This window comes from Neurospora tetrasperma, assembly GCF_000213175.1.
Source record: "Neurospora tetrasperma FGSC 2508 unplaced genomic scaffold NEUTE1scaffold_4, whole genome shotgun sequence".
NCBI lineage: Eukaryota > Fungi > Ascomycota > Sordariomycetes > Sordariales > Sordariaceae > Neurospora > Neurospora tetrasperma.
The window spans coordinates 2,663,435-2,679,762 of NW_009799102.1; the positions used below are offsets into that span (position 1 = coordinate 2,663,435).

At 51.1% G+C, this 16,328-nt stretch overlaps 7 protein-coding genes across 7 annotated transcripts; 3 read left to right on the forward strand and 4 right to left on the reverse strand.

Moving 5' to 3' along the window:
• Positions 1-1,799: 1,799 nt before the first annotated feature.
• On the reverse strand, positions 1,800-2,885 carry NEUTE1DRAFT_123243 (uncharacterized protein; the record flags this gene model as incomplete). The annotated part of the gene is made up of 3 exons (XM_009854054.1): positions 1,800-1,885; positions 1,982-2,292; positions 2,355-2,885. Coding segments are annotated over 3 exons (927 nt in total), but the record flags the coding sequence as incomplete, so codon positions are not given.
• A 1,507-nt stretch (positions 2,886-4,392) lies between these two features.
• Positions 4,393-4,713, forward strand: NEUTE1DRAFT_43812 (uncharacterized protein; the record flags this gene model as incomplete). The annotated part of the gene is made up of 1 exon (XM_009853253.1): positions 4,393-4,713. The coding sequence occupies one exon, from the start codon at positions 4,393-4,395 to the stop codon at positions 4,711-4,713; it is 321 nt and encodes a 106-aa protein (XP_009851555.1).
• Positions 4,714-8,337: 3,624 nt separating this feature from the next.
• NEUTE1DRAFT_102057 (uncharacterized protein) lies at positions 8,338-9,097 on the forward strand (the record flags this gene model as incomplete). Its single annotated transcript, XM_009854055.1, has 3 exons — positions 8,338-8,353; positions 8,620-8,688; positions 8,802-9,097. The coding sequence occupies 3 exons, from the start codon at positions 8,338-8,340 to the stop codon at positions 9,095-9,097; spliced, it is 381 nt and encodes a 126-aa protein (XP_009852357.1).
• Positions 9,098-9,303: 206 nt separating this feature from the next.
• On the reverse strand, positions 9,304-9,653 carry NEUTE1DRAFT_102058 (uncharacterized protein; the record flags this gene model as incomplete). The annotated part of the gene is made up of 2 exons (XM_009854056.1): positions 9,304-9,457; positions 9,496-9,653. 2 exons carry the CDS (start codon positions 9,651-9,653, stop codon positions 9,304-9,306), a joined length of 312 nt encoding a protein of 103 aa, XP_009852358.1.
• A 275-nt stretch (positions 9,654-9,928) lies between these two features.
• On the reverse strand, positions 9,929-10,375 carry NEUTE1DRAFT_123244 (uncharacterized protein; the record flags this gene model as incomplete). The annotated part of the gene is made up of 3 exons (XM_009854057.1): positions 9,929-10,085; positions 10,144-10,255; positions 10,357-10,375. 3 exons carry the CDS (start codon positions 10,373-10,375, stop codon positions 9,953-9,955), a joined length of 264 nt encoding a protein of 87 aa, XP_009852359.1.
• Positions 10,376-11,286: 911 nt separating this feature from the next.
• Positions 11,287-12,249, reverse strand: NEUTE1DRAFT_102060 (uncharacterized protein; the record flags this gene model as incomplete). Its single annotated transcript, XM_009854058.1, has 2 exons — positions 11,287-11,651; positions 12,162-12,249. The coding sequence occupies 2 exons, from the start codon at positions 12,247-12,249 to the stop codon at positions 11,287-11,289; spliced, it is 453 nt and encodes a 150-aa protein (XP_009852360.1).
• Positions 12,250-13,987: 1,738 nt separating this feature from the next.
• NEUTE1DRAFT_84303 (uncharacterized protein) lies at positions 13,988-15,718 on the forward strand (the record flags this gene model as incomplete). Its single annotated transcript, XM_009854059.1, has 2 exons — positions 13,988-14,938; positions 15,020-15,718. The coding sequence occupies 2 exons, from the start codon at positions 13,988-13,990 to the stop codon at positions 15,716-15,718; spliced, it is 1,650 nt and encodes a 549-aa protein (XP_009852361.1).
• Positions 15,719-16,328: the final 610 nt, after the last annotated feature.

Consider the following 16,328-nt stretch of genomic DNA (forward strand, 5'->3'; position numbering starts at 1 on the left):
GCTACACTACCTCGTTAAAGGATCGGCTCGTCTCGTCTCGCTCCACGTCGTCGTTCCCTCGTTGTACGGTCTCAAGGGTGCTTGCTGCTTCATCGTGATGATGCTCATTCAACCTCCACTCATCTCGGGAAGGGAGGGGGCATCAAGGGACTCGGACGTTGGCGAAGGGAAGAGCAAGAGGAGAGAGGCTGGTGTAGTGGAGAGTGAAGAGAGCTTTACACTACTACACTACATCAGCAGAGTCGTGGTTTTTTGGCATACTTACATACACTACACAGTACAAAAAAAAAAAAAAAAAAAAAAAAAAAAAAAAAAAAAAAAAAAAGAAGGGTAGGGTGGAAGGGAAGGAAAGGGAAGGGAAAGGGGAAAGAAAAGGGCCAAGACAGAGAGACAAAAGAGACAGGGACAGAGAGAAGAAGTCGTGGAGCAAATCAGAGGGCTGTTTCGGCGCACTTGAGCCGAGAAAATTTGGCCAAGTTTGGAAATGTCATTGCATGATTTTGCTAGTGTAAGTCTAGGGTACGCCACCTAGTGATACCAAGGGAGAGAGAGAGTGTGTGTGGGACCGTGGGGGCTTCTTCTTTACCAGTCCCTAGCACAAAGTATCTGCGGAGTGTGTGAATGCCTTCAAATCACAAAATGTGTGCTGCCCTTGGGGGGGCGCGGTCCTCCCCTCCCCTGACCCAGCTAGGGTAGCTGGCAGGTTGGGTAGCTTCGATAGACCTGGTTATGTTAACGTTACCTCTAAACCGTCCGTTTCTTATTTTTCTTATTTCTACCCTGGAAACCCTGACAGTGGCAGTGACAGGGACATCCTCCTACAGTGTAATCCCCAGAAACTGCATGTAATACCAAGCACTATGGGGAACACCCAAAGGTTAAGAGATGAATGAGATATATGCAAGAAGAGAGCCAAAACTTGGTGAGAAACAGGGGTTGGTGACCCCGCCTGGGCATGCACCTAGAGGCCATACTCTGGTGAACTATATGATATATGCAATTTTTGAAGTATGCAGTTGCAGGGGTTTGCACTGGTGTATGGTGATGCTTTTCCCTGCGTGCCGTCTGTGCCCTAACATCATGTTCCCCGATGGTCTTCGGGGTTTGAAGTTGGGGGCTTGGTGGGGGTTCTTTTTCGTCCTTTATCAAAATTGGTCCGGACGGCAATGACGTCTCCGTAATTTGACCGTGGGGTCCGGTCAACATCTGGGGCACCAGAAGGGTTGCATTCGACATCCTTGCCTTTCTTCATCTCGTCGACTTGACGATGGAGCATCTTCGGCAAACTTAGCCCAAAGGAGACTTTTTAAGCTGGTCATGGTATGACCAGGCGTGGAGTTGGAGGAATTTTGCAGTTGAGGCTAAAGTTATAGTCTGGTGGATATAGCGTAGCAGTCGACGAGACGATCCCCTAATGAAAGACGCCAAAGTCACCTTTTTCGTGCTAAGACGAAGGTGGAATGTTTACCGTTGTTTACAGAGTTTTTGCGGAAATAGCATGGGAAAGGGACGTGATGAAGAGAAAATGCTACCGTGATGAAGTGTGCTAAGATGAAGCAGCTGCAGATTCATCAGAATGACCGGCTACGGTAACCATTTGTCTTCAGTCTCTCCTTCATCATAGCTCTCCTCATCTTCGGAGTCGGGCAATTCTGAACCCTTGTCGTCCTTCTTAACTTGATCAGAATTGCCGCGTCCGGCTCTTCTCTTTCTTGGCTCTGGATGTCGGCGAAGAATGTTTTGGCGCTGCAGGCTTGCCTCCACGGACTTCACTCGTCGCTTCAGAGCTGTAAACTCAGCTCGCGATGGTACTCCAGGCAGGGAACTGCCTTCGTCAATTTCGGGGTAGAGATCGCCTCCAGATAGGAGTGTTTCCACTGTAGCGCTTGTATAAATAGGCTATGTCAATCGCCTGTACTAAACAGATCCGGATGAGAGCAACTGGGAAGGGATGCGCCACATTTGTGGCCGGCGAGCTTACGAGGGTATCATTCCCATTTTGACAAGCTGTCGAAGATTGCGACATGCGGCGCATATGGTTCTCAAAGCTTTCAACGCCCTCTCAGCCGCAACCGTTGCCCTAGGCTCTGCCTTCCAAGCCTTCCAAGCTTGGACGACCAAATCAGGAGAAGACTCGCAACGTTTCCCATACTTGCGACAACCGACGCATGCCCACCGTCCATGTCTGATGTTAGCAGGGTGATGACATACACTGTCACCCTTACCACGCAAAGTCACCTTGGTGACACATAGGAAGCAAGGTGGGTCGCGGACAGGGCCCTTGAGTTCGGCCTGTAACCAGGTAACTTAGCGGCGATGCGGTCGAAGAGTGCAAGTCGCCATAAGAGACTTACATCATCTTCATCGTCGTCAATATCAGCGTCCTCTGTTGGCGCAGGTGAGAGACTCTCGCTTGACGTGCGTCTCTTGGTTTCGGAAGCAGCAGCCGGACTGTTGTGAAAAGCTGCGTGTGCAGTGGAAGGACTTCCATGATGAACTTCTTCCTTGTATGAACCTTCACCACCATTCACCACCGAAGGAGCAATAGGAGTTGTGGGTTTGGGTGTATTGATATGGGAATTTGACGGAGATGGATGTGATGAAGTACTCCGGCCGTCAGGCCCGGCGATGGGAGCTGGTAAAGGGCCTGTAACGGGCAACTCGGGAATATCATCTTGACCCTCGTTGTCCTCCCCTTTAAGAGATGGGGAAGGAGAAGAAGAAGAAGAAGAGGGGATTTCTAAGACGACAACACCACGATGCTCTTCCTTGATCGTGGGCGCCGTATCCACGAGCACTGGCCCTGAAGAAACACAAAGTACTGGAGTCCCCTCATCATCAGACGACAGCCAGGGGTTTTGTTCAGCCACATCGACCCAAGGCATGATAGAAGGCCACGTTGGTGTTGTCTCTCGTAGTGATTGACATTTCCGGCGATGACGACTCCAAGTTCACATTGCGCAGACCTTGAGTAGAGGTACAGTTCGGTAGGATTCATGACATGACGTTGACACGACGTTGCTAGTGGATTGAGGCTTCCGTGGTGAGGGGAACATTTCGGGGAGCTGCACGTCAGCTTAGAAGCGTAGGTGGTGTAGAAGCAGGTGCTAATGCACCCTTACACGAACAATATGTAACAACACATCTGGTGACGTCGACGCGGACTGGGTAGCATTCACCTTTCTAAGCATCACCAAAATAAGAAAAGAAAAAAAGAAGTAAAAAAATTTAAAAATCCATATCCGGCACATCCATCGCATTGTTTTCAACGGCTCTGATGGTTGATCGACCGACAACGACCACTCTAACCGGGTCACGAGTCTAAAGCCACCAAATCGTGGATCTGGATGAAACCGAACAAAAGACGAGAAATAATGACTTCCAGACACGGAACTTCCCTACAGGTACAACACTAGTGTACAACAGTCAAGCGAGCGCAGGGTACTGCGCAACAATAAGTCCGACGGGAGGGGAGTGCGTATCCGGAAGACAAGATGAGACGTACCTTTTGAGCCTACCAACGGAACTCCACACGCCCAAGCAAAACCCTAAGTCCTAATTACCTTAGTAATTCTTCTTCCGACCGCTGTATTAACTTCACTACAACCCAATATAAAGCCTTTCACTCCAAAAAGCCGGCTTCTGGGCGCACTGCGTTTACTAGTTCAATCAGCATTTCGTTACAATAGCTTTTCGTAAAATTATAATAGAAGCAACAAAACAGGAGTAACTTTATAACTTAGCGCCAAGAGCGACGACTTGCCCACTAGGTAGTGGGAGGTACGTCTCATCTTGTCTTCCGGATACCTAATACCGACGGGAGTCCGTTCACAGTCATATTACACGCGGGGTAGAACATCTTCACCACACCTCTTGACCCCTGGGCCTCCGATCCACTCAGGTTCATCATCCTCCCTCCAGTCTCCAGACTCTCATCCCGCCTGCGCTTTGGTAATGGATGATCAGGGGGACCAAACGGGTGTCTCCACGGCAATTTCCGTTCTGTCGCGAAAGGTTTCGCAAAGGCACAAGGCTGGCTGAATTGGAGGGGCCATCTGATGATGGGTTTCGGGGAGCTTTGACAGTCAGGACAGACGAGCAATTAAAAGACGGGAATAGCCGGGTTCAAAGAGAAACCCTCATTCAATGACGAATTTACAGTAGAGCAGCGACAAGTCTGACAGGCATCCCGAACACCAAAGGGGTCGTCGGGCGGCTCCGCTGATAACCTGATGTGAATGTGATCGCCAAGTCGATAACATAGAAGAGACCGCATCCGATGACAGCGGAAAGAGGCGGCTTGCCTGATGCCTCACAGTTGCAGCTGTATGAGACAAACGGGAATCAGACGACGACGACGACAACGATGGACGGCCATCCCAGAAAGACAAGATGACGGCCCGTGACAGACGGGAACCAACAGTCTTCCACGGGACGGAGACGGAATTCTGTCAGTCTCTCACTCTCGGCGTGCAGCGTGGCTTGTTGCTTGTTTCTGTTCCGGCGGCCGACATCTCTTGCGATCGCTCTTTGTTCAAGGGAGAACTCCATGATCCATTCCAATATCAATTTATCCATCTAGCAGTGGGGAATGGAGTTAAGAGGTTCTGGAGATATTGTCACTTGTTGACTGCCCCTGGTAGGCAAGTTCCGTTTCTAGCGCACAGTCATCACATGGGTGTTTGTTCATTCATGCTTATGATAGATTTCTGATGGATTTGGACTCACGGCATATTTTTAATTGATCGCTGTGGTCGCGATTCATCGTGACTAGTGGCGTGACAGGAAGAAGGGTTGGAGGTCAGGAGGTTCAGCTTCCCTGAGCTCCGGTGTCCTGGGCGGGTGAAGGACCCGATGTCGATGTCCTGTTGCTGGTCACTCACCGTCACGCTCCGGACGTCACCTCACCTGTACACTGGACAAAGTGACGAAAACAAACAAACAACTGGGGTCATCACAAACTGCGGGGTGCCATGCCACAAGATCGACAAGCCTCCTCCGCCAGGTCTAAACCCAACGAGGAAAGATTCGAGAAACCTGCTAGAATCCCGGAATCCGAGGAAATTGGGAATTCTTCGACAAACAGTAGCAGCTGCACAGCGAGTAGATCTCCCCCGCCTCGCCTCGCCTCCTCTTGTTTATCACCGACACTGCCACATCACCAAATGCGTTCCGCAAGGAAACGAAATCGAGTGACGAAATAGGGAACAATCAATGCGGGAAAGATGGGATGGAAGGCGACAAGAAGAGCGACAAGGCCTTCCATGCATTGATGCCATCCATGCGTTGATGTGTGATGGATGCCAAGTCCGAGTGCAATCATATGTCATCCGATGTTTAATTTGTGGGAACTTCCGTGATCCATCATCTCATGTTCAAATAAGATGGGGAAGACTAAGTAATGACAGCAAAAACAAACGCTGATCATTGGCAAAGATGCCGTGGCAGACGCAGTCACCTTCACACTTCAGCTGCCGTCTTTTGAGCCTCAAATCCCAACAGCACAACAATTCTGTGACGCTGAAGTAAGCAACATACTTAGAGGCACGTACCCTAGGTTGTATTCGGGCAAGAGTTTCTCACTTCATCCCCGAACCGCCGCCAGGTAGCGACATGGGGCGAGCATAGTATCATGTACAGTACCTCCGGCCATTTTTACCGTCGCTCAACTCGCTTGCTCCTTGAGGTAAGTGCGACAAAGTAGAGGTAACAAGCGCCTTGCCGCACGCAGGCAGTCCGTCAAACATGGAACAAGGCGTCGTCGTCCGATCTCGGAGTCTAGAATCTAGAAGAATTGATGATGATTGATAAGTTGGACAGTCGGAACAGTCACTGGACCTCTTTCTTAGTATTCTTCCGTCTAACGATGGTCCGGGAAATATTTCCCCGCATGTATTTCCATTTTCATGCATACCTATTGAGCTCTGATAACATAAGCGGGCATCCTGACATCCATCCTTCCAACACTTCATTGAACATGGTTCGGAGTTCGGACGGCGTGGCATTGTTGTAGCGTGTTATTAACAGGTGGGTAGCGTAGCGTGCCCCTCCGTGGTAGGGCATTACTACGCATTCCAGATCTCATTCATCTCGCTGGTCCATGAACAAATTGCGTGTCTGCCTCGTGGCAGAGCATCATTGACTTCGATTTGAATATGCACTTGGCAGCAGGCAGTCAGCCCAGGGCACATTTGTCTTTCTTACATTCTTCCGTTGCGTCGAGCTCGGTGTATTGATGCAATGGATCATGCCGATGAGCACGGTGATAAATGCAAATAATTCCAGGTGGAGGAGGGGTCGTGGACGGATAGAACCGGAACACACCTCTTACTACCAACCGTGTTGGTTGTGACCTATGCAGACCTACTATGTTGAGGCTGACTCGGACAAAGAAGAAATTGAACAAAAAACCAAAAAAAAATCACCCGTTCAACACTTCCATATTGCTTCCATCTCGTACGATTCTTACCTATGTGTATCTACCGGTCACCTCAACAAACCTTACTGCAGTGCTATGATGTATGTATGTATATGCCTGCACCGCTGCGGCGACACACTGTCCCCCTCAGGAGTGGTATCACAGTGATACATGCAGTAACACAACTTACACTGCAGACAGACAGAGACAAGTAACCACAACAACCCTACACTACCTAGATGGGGGGGCGTGACACCAGGGTGTGCTGCTGTGTGCTGTGTGCATTTTGTTGTCCCACGTGAATGACTGGTGATTGTTGCTCGCTTGAATGTGCAATATGTGTGTGTGTGTGTGTGTGTGCACCGTCTACGTTCGTGCAACGAGTGACAAATGCTTCTTCTTTTTTGCTTCAAGCGTTGTTGCGGATCTCCCGCTGTGTAACCCCCCCTCTCTCTCTCTCTAACTTTTGCCCGCCTCCCCCCTCCCTCCTTTTCTCCTGGGTGTTGGATGGATGGGTGGATGGATGTATCCGATGATGACACGACGGCAACACGGGAAGGAGGGAAAACGTAAGATGCCGCCCTGGTGGAAGTTCTAGAAGACTGTCGGTTGCCGTTGATGGCGTGGCATCCATGGTAATTGGTTGCTTTTTCTCTGGGTACCTATGTTGTACGATTTGGAAAAATTGGAAAAAAAGCAAGGCAGTTTCGACATCGGTTCGAAGGATTCTTTTTGCCTTGCCTCGCATTATATGTAATGTGTTGTTGTTACATTAATTGATTCTATAGTAGTTGGTTATATACTGTAGTAAAAAGTGTCGAGTGGGTGGAAAAGGCGAAAAAAAGTGTTACAGCATAAGGTGTAGGCTGTGTTAAGTGTCCGGTTGTTAGTGTATACCTAGGTGGCGTAGGCGAAATGATAACAGTTAAGCAAGTTTCTTGATCGCTAAACATGACCATTAACAAGCAGATGAGCCTGGGCAGAGACAACCTATGAATGAAATGAATCTCGCAAGGCGACCGTAAAGGCGAGGTCATACTGATACAGAGAGAGTCATGCTCACTGGATCCTGGATCCTGGACCTAGAACTGCAGAAACAGATTTTATCTCTTTCATCACCTACCGTATCTCACCACGATGATGATCCAGCCCTGATCCTGTCCCATTGGCATTGACGTTACACGACATCCAGACATTCTAGTGTAGTCCGAAGTCTCCCAACCATTTTGTTTCTCTTCCATTCATCTCGATTAAATATGTGTGCGTAATCGTAGCACAAACTTGTCTTGTTAATCCGCCCGTACGTAGTGTATACTGTGGTAGATGGCGGCGCTTACACCGGCAGGCCGGACAGCGGTCGGGCTTCGTGAGTCCGGCCTTATTTTTGTTTTTTTCTTTGACGTTAATGTAAGACGTAAAATTCGCCTCCTCCTAATTTCTCAGTCTTTGCCAACATCGTATCATGCACAAAGACAAATCTGAGCTAGGCATATGAAAAAGTTTTCTTCGGCTATAAGCGCCAACAACGGAGAAAACAAGAAAAAAAACTCTGTTGGTGTTGACGATTTCCTTGACAGAATGTGGCTTGATTTTCTTCTAGTCTTCTCGGACGTAGCGAGGCTTCAGCTCCGTCCAGCGGAAGATAGCCAGTCTCGTGAGCGCTTGGCGCAGCTGAACCGTTTTTCTAGAAGGGTAACCTTTGTAGCGCTGCTACATATCGTATAGCGCCATGCCTTGGCCTGCTATTTAGGCGAAATCGCGAAACCCGCCGCCGCGGCTCGCATCAGGAGTGATGACTGTGATCGGAGAATTTTTTTCCTTTGTTGCTTTTTCTCTTCTTGGTATTGTTTGCTTTGACTTTCGCTAGCCTAGGATGAAAATTTTCCTCTGGACGCTCGTTTCTTTCCTAGCCTTCAACCATGTTGGCGATCGGTGGTCGGTTACATCCGGCTATGCTACCCCTTTACCAAAAGCTGCTAAACTTTGCTAGCGTAGAGATACATACCAAAATGGAGTGAAGGACTTGTCTCGTTTTTGTTGTATTCTCCGTTCCCAATGTGGAATTGATACCATTCTCAGCTTGTGTAATTGCAACGTTGTCAAGTCCACCATGGAATTGCTCTATGTTTTTAGTGATAGGTGCTGAAAGCAGGCAAAATGTGACTATGCAGTCACCTCTAGTTCATGTGAGTTTCACCAAGGCTGTGACTATGTGATTAGAAATGTACACAATATAGCACTAAAGAGGGCACAAACACAACTTTGGCGATGTACACACTACACTACATACCTCTCGGCTGACGGCCGACGGCTCAGTGGAGTGGGAATGCAGAAAAAGGCTACGGATGGGTTGATTGCCTCTTTCATACAAGGCTGCCCGAAGACCAAGGACCGCCGTGCCGGCTGCGGTGCCGTGTCCGTAAGATATTCGACTTCTATTGGAGGCCAGATTTGGGAAAAAAAGGGAGCCAAGCTGGCCAAGTACCGACGCCGGCGGGAGCGCGCGGTTACCACAGGGTAGCAAACTTTATTCTATCCCCCGACCTGCCGTACGGTACGAATATTGTACAGCGTCTATCTTATAGTGGAGGGTCAACAATAACAACAACAACGACAAGGACAAGGCATACAAAAATGGAGAGACTTCAGTTCAAGCAGCAGGCTCCAAACTCTCGGTGAGAACCGGCCGCTTTGTTGAGGCTTGTCAGGTTTCGTCTGGCTGGGCAAGGCTGGGCTGAATAGCCGGTATCCGATATCTGACCAAATGATTTGACAGAATGTGTGAGTGAGATGAGTGTGGTGCCAGCTTCCGCTCTTTCCACATTGCCGCCGCGCGCGTAAAACCCCCAAGCAACAGGGTTTGTGCCAAGTCGCACCGCATGGATTCAATGCCATGATAAGCCTTGCGAAAAGCGACGACGACATGAGCCGTCAGCCGAGGACATGATTCGTGTTATCGACCCATGGCCGTGGAGTTCGGTCCCTTGTTGGAGGAGGAGGAGGAGAAGAGCAGCAAAGCGTGACGAAACCAACTCTCGTCTGATGTTTGGTCCATGTGGCCCATGGAATGACGGAACTTCAAGGGAGGGATGTGCGCTGTGGAGAAAAGGGTTTTGGCGACCGCCTGGCCTAGCGCCAAAAAAGATTGAAGGTCAGAGGTATCATGAGGTTTCAAATGTTGGCATGCGGTGCAAGAATGTTGGCTTTTCCCTAGTCGAAGCCATGGAGCGATCATCGTTCCCGCGACAGAGACGCACTGGGTAAAACCCTGAGGTTTCGGCCACTTCGGGCACGAGTTCATCAGGGTTATGTATGCAGTACTACACTAGTCAGCGCAGTGTCTGCTTCTCAATCTAGCTCGTGAAAATTGATCGTCGCACACGAGCCACCATTCGCTTTTACCATTGGTCACTCAATACGTCTCAACGGTGAGTTCCCTGAACAACATCGACTTTTGACTTTTTAGCGGTAACTAAACACGATCCGAATACAGTCGTCTTTACACTAGTTGAATCATCTTTGTCGGCAACCAGGTCAATAGCACGGAAACATAACCGAGAATCGCACCATCTTGATATTATATCGGCCTCGTGCCGATGGATGGATGGGGTGTATCGGGCTGATGTTGAAGTCCGTTATGGAGGTGTCAAGACGAGCCAAGTCGAGGCTGAGGCACCATACAGTGGAGCCGTTTGGGGGATGGCGAGGGGATGGAGACGTAAGACCGGGGCATCGGAGATAGGGTTATCGCAGCCAAATGGAACAAGGGCGACCAGAAGCCTCGACTTGGGAATGGCGTCTTTTGTTTGTTGAAATTGCAGTTTTGTAGTGTATTCGCTGCTCGGACGGGCAATTATCATCCTCGTCAACCTCATGCGACACGAGGCAGCACACAATCGGAGTTGTGACCCCTATAGACTAGTAGTTTCCATACTCACACTTCAACCTAAGGTACATATGCGTATCGCATATCGAATTTGTGTAACAGCATCAAGTCAAGTGGTACAGCGGTGGCTGGCGAATGGGGAGACGGACACAGACGAGGCAACAAGCGTGGCAAGTGGTATCTGGTAGCGACCTGACTCCGATGTTTCCAAAGTGCTTCCAAGGGCCTTCCATCCTACTTTGCGTAACCATGCCGCGCCCATTTGTGGTGTTTTCTGGGTTGCCGTAGCTGCGTTGTATCCAAGGGAACAGGCAGTGGCCAGTTGGAGGGGAGCAGACATCATGGCCTTTTTACTATGTACTTACCCTGCAGCATCCGGAACACGGCTTGACAGGTGGGTAACGAAGGTGGTCTTGGAGGGTCTTGGCGTCGCTTGGCTCTGGTTGGCGCCTCTTGGAGATTGACAGAACAAAAAAAAGGGAGCGACGGTCAGAACACTGCGGTGAGTGCAAAAGAGCGACAGCGTGCCAGTGCCAGGCCAATCCAATCATGATCGGTCTCACTGTAAGTGGGGTGAGTCCGAGAACTCCACCGACAATCAAGTGGATCTTTTGGTGGAGTCTGGTCGTTAAGGTTTCCTCTTTGGTTGGTCCGATGTCGTCTGCTTCTTCAGAGATCATCCCAAAAGGAGAAGGCTTCTAGAAGGCTTCTAGGTCGCAATTCATCCGACCCACCCTTGCCTCGGTTCACCCTCAGAACCTCGACGGTGAGGTGTGTCTTCCCCCAGTCTCACCAGTCTCGCCAATCCAATGCTCTTGATGCCAGTCCCCGCTCCACTAGATTGACTTCAGTTTCGATACGACGCTGGCTAACGATTAGTCAGAGTGACAAGACCGACAAACGGCTGCCTCGTGGTCAGCAAGTTGGGGAGTTTGTTGGTCAAAAAAAGGGTCAATCAGTCAATCAGTCAAGCGAATTCAAACTAAAAAAAATGGAGAATTGCGTGACGGCCGAAGACGGGGTAGGCGGTGGAGATGGAGGCAGAGGAGGAGCCGTCCTTATCAGTGACCTGCTCCACGCCCGACGAGGACCCCAGACCCAGACGATGGATTCTGCAATCACTCAATTCAGATGTCTCCATGTCCTGGAGACTTGTTGACTGTTCCAAAGGTCGGTCGCCCACCATGACGCCCACTGACGCCTCTTGCACCCGCAACCCTTCGAGCCGCTTCATGCAACCACTCTGACTGGCCAAGTCCCTTGACGGGAGGTGGCAGGGCTTTGCAGGGTTTTTGCAGGGGGTTGCAGACTGGCAAGGGCGTGGTCCAAGGGTGGGCGAAGGATGGACTTTGGACACGCAGGGAATGGTGCGAGAAGCTGGTTTGGCTGGGCAGATGTTCGCCCAAGCAGCAAAGTGCAGCGAATTGCATGTTGTCACGGCCCCTGTTCGTCTCGTCGTGCCGCACCCACATCTCCAAGAACAAGGTGCTGCTGGTCACTCGCTTGCTGGGGACCGTGGGAGCATGGCCTCTTGGGAGGCTCCTCCCATTCCCTTCTTGTGCGGTTCCGTGTCGCTCACTGCAACAAGGCTCCAAGAGGGAAGAAAGAGAGGCAGGCAGGCACCCTGGAAGGCGGCACACCCATGATCTGGCAGATTCATGAACAGTCTTGTCCCTTTCATTCACTCAGCAATCTTATTGCACCTGAACTTGCTCAGCCGGATCTGCACATCTTGCTTGATGCAATCTCGGATTTATCTTTTGCGTTGTAGTGTAGTGTAGGTACTTGTAGAAGACTGAAGGGAAAGAGCACTTATTTTCTTTGTTGATGCCAGCCCGCCAGCAGTCCATCTCATACTTGTACTCCACTTTCCGTGCACTGGCCACTCCTGTCCTGCAAACAGACAGAAGAAGGGAAGGGGAACCGCCCGACGCCGAACGGTCATCCCGCCCGCCGCCTCGCACCAAAGCGCTGGGACCTGGCTGGCACTGGAGTGGGTGGCTTCCATTCACTGGACCTGACTGACTGACTCCACTGGCATTCCTGGGACCGCCGCTTCTCGGGGTGGCCCTTCTTTGTTGTGAGAGAGGGAACCTTGCTTGCTAGGTCAGTGGGAAGGGAAGCGAGCGCCTAGCGCCCCGTTTTTGCCATCGCGGGAACTTTTGGGTCCTGGTCCTGCTGCTGCGCGCCCGGCTTCCAGCTTCCATTCTTCTGGGACCACCACCCACCAACACGAGACTCGGGTCGTCATTCGTCCTTTGGCCAACCACGGTTCCTGGCCGACCTTTCGTCGGTTTCCCTTTTTGTACAGACCACATCCCACCCTCCTTTTTTTATTTGATTTTTAAAAACCGTCGTCAATCCTTTCGCGCGCAACGTCCTTACCGGCGAACCGAAACCTTGGCTCTTGTCTTGTCGACTTGTCACTTTCTGTCTCGCAAAGCCGCATCATCGTCAACACCGTCTCAGTCACTTACACTGGATCGACTCCACACCCACCAAACAGCAATCCGAGTCGTCACCTGCATTCCATATCCGTCGCCCTTCTCACTGTCTTCTCTTCTGCAACAATCTGCACCTGCAACTGCACCTTGCTTCTGCTGCGACTGCTGCATAACTGCCTGCTGCTGCTGTCCACTAGCAACAACCAAACACAGCTAACACCACCACAACACAACACAACACCACATCAACAACGACAACGACAATAACAACAGCAACACCTTCCTTTGGTCGCCGTCCCCCATCATTCTCGCACTCATTTATTACTACTTAGTTGTTCGATTCGATCCACCACCGTCTTTCGATAATCGCCCCGGCTTTTTTCCGATTCCCATCCATTCTAGACGTCATTTGGAACTCAGTTGGATTTCAGTTCATTTACTACTTACCAACCATCAACTGTGTGGGAGGATCAAATCAATTGGACGAACGAACTTCATCGACGACATTTAGCACCACCGCGCCGACTTCGCAACCACGACGCATCACCACTACCGTCAACCGACAGGGATAGGGATATTCATCGGTTTATTGAGCGTCTGCTGTGTTGCCTAGCATCTCGTGTTGTTGGCTTAGACATACAGACGTGCAAGTCAGACAGGTTTACGATCCTGCTGCCTCCGCACTCGACAACCACGGCTTAAACCCAGTCGCAGATTAATCGGCTTACGATCTGGTCCGGTACCCGGCTGCCTGCAGCTTCTACGTGACTTCTAGCCCACGCTTTGTCTCCCAGAACGAGTCGACGACGGACTTGGAGACCTGCCGCTTCCCGATCAGTCCTGCCGCAATTGGTTTACTAGGCCGGCAACGGAGCCAAAAGGTTACGTGCATTGTACGGGTGTCGGGCAACCGCGCACTCCCAAAACAGTGCCCTTCTGCCGCTCCCTTCCCTGTACCTAGGGCAAACGGCCTGTATATAACGGTCTGCTTCGGTCGCCAAGTCACCTCCGACCGAATGGAGTGAGGACGCTTCCCGATATCTGGTCCTTTTCTGGCTGCACAAGAGCCTTCATCTGCTCTGCAAGTCCAACCATCCACACTTCGCCTTATCGATTGTCGGGCGCTCCGTGTTGGGAAGGATGCCACCGGCGCGGCTACGAACTTTGAGCCTCAGCCCATCGCGCAGGAAATCAGCGCGATTCTCTTCCGACTCCGACCACTCCGACACCGATTCCACCATGGCCCAATCCAGACCTTCTTCCATGGCGATACCGCCACCCTCATTGCGAGACATTCTGTCCAACACCGCGCCCGCACCATATACTTTTGGCGCCTTCCTTGCCTTCCTGTCCCACAACCACTGTCTCGAGACGCTCGAGTTCACCCTTGGTGCTGACCAGTATCGCAAGGCGTATAACGACATCATGCTCGGGAGATGCCGTCCTACACCTGATGGTCTCCACCAGCTGCGATCTATGTGGGAGAAGCTCATGAATGCTTATATCCGGCCCAACAGCAGCCACGAAGTCAACCTTCCGGCTCACGTCCGCGACCGGCTAGTGCAGCTCTCTTGCGCTGAGCAACCGCCGTGCCCCTCGGAGCTTGACCAGGCAGTGGCTTACACCTATGATCTCATGGAAGGTTCGATACTCGGACCCTTCTTGGAATCACTAGCGCCTACCCCTTCGCCTTCGCCTGCGCCTACTCAGCCTACTTCTTCTCACTCAACAACACACTCACACTCACACTCACATTCTCACTCCCACTCTCACTCTCTCTCCCATTCCCGCTCGTACTGGAAGGACCTGGTCCACGATCCCAGACGTACACATGGTGGAGCCTCACCTCCTCCTCAGCATGATGGCCAGCAGTCGAACCGATCATCAAAGGCCAGCGGCCTTCTTCCTCTGCACACTTTCGGGTGGCAGAGCGAGACCTCCAGCCGATCGGCTTCCTCATCAACCGTGGCCGACTCACCTATCGACGGCTTTACTGATGACAGCAGTTCCGGTTATCCTTCTGGAAACGAGCCCATGACGCCGCCCACCACACCGCCTAGCGCAGACTGGACCTTTGGCACCTCCCCCAGCGGTATCTCTAGGGCCATGCACGCCAGCGGCTGGAAGAAGATGGGCGCAAAGCTGGGTTTGGGAAAGAAGAGCCGTAGCAAGCGCTCCCAGACCACTAGCGTCCCTTCTACAGGCTATGGGTACGAAATTGGTTTGCCTGATGCCAGACAGAGCGCCAGCAACCCCTTATAGGGATTACAGGTCATGCCAGCTCTTGATGGAGCCCGCTCTTCCCCCCGCCTCCATCCTACCACCTCGGCCGAGTCTATCAATTCGGATTATTCGATGGAGGATGTAGCAGATGTCAAGTTGGAACCACCTATTCTGGTCCAATGGGAAGAGTCCACCCCCGGTCAGCATATTCCGTCGCCAATGGCCGGTAATAACAACGCAGTTCAAGATGCTGGCCGCGAGGGTAGGCTTCACAAGGATGGCATGGCCGCAAAAGGCTATACGCCATATATCAGAACGACGCCTGAAGGTGTCGCAAGGCGATTTACTCGCCCCAGAGTTAGAAGGGCCATTTCGAGCAACCCCGCAGTCACCGTTGACAAGTCGGCTACCAACAACAAGCCCGCTGTCAGCAGCCCGCTCCGCACTGTCTCGGCCTCAAACCTACGCTCCAAGTTCCTCGCTGTTGATCACTCTCAGGATCAGTATCTCAAGCCTCCCACTGTGGATCCATATGGCTGGGAAGCTGCCTACAGCGGCGAGAAGCTGGAAGCTGATGATGAGCAGACCTGCCTGGAGAACTTTGGATTCGACGAAGCTACTCTTGTCAAGCTGACCTACCGCAGTGCTGGCGGAGAGCGTCGTAATCTATTCCACCGCATGTTCGCCCATGCTCCGAGGGCAGAGGGTGGTGCCACGGCAACCACCACTCTTGCGCTCAAGGCCTAAAAAAAGCGCCTCTCGCTTCAAAATTCAATTTCCTACTTGTCTGTTTTCGGTCTGTGCTTTCAACAATATACCCCTCTATCGTTTGGTCTTTTTGCGTTTTCTTTTTTTTTTCTTTTTTCTTTTTTTTTCCTAGCGTCTTTGCTACATACAATAGACTTGGTGTGTGGAGGAACTTTGCTCACGCAAAGGATTTCGGAAATGAAAGCACATTCATGGGAGACGCCGCAAACGGGATGACGATGAACATGACTTATACACTTCAATATACGTCAACGGCTTTTTTTACTGTTTTCTTGTTTTACAAACTTTTTGTACCCTTTACTATAGCACAAATGGTTAATAGGGGAAATAAGGGGTGTTAAAGGGGAGCAAAGCAAAGCATTTTTCGGCGGCGGGATGGATCGGATTCGGATCGGAACGGTGGTCATTCATGGTGGCCGGCGGGTTATCAGGCGCGCACGCGGTTTTAGGCAGGCGGCTTCATTATCATACATAACTTTCGCTCATGTCCTTATGTCCTATCTTTTGAAGGTGTAACTGTACTCTTATGTTGCGAAAGAAAGGTGGGAGGCTTAAACCGGTGGGCGGTTAGTTGGCAGGCAAACCAGGA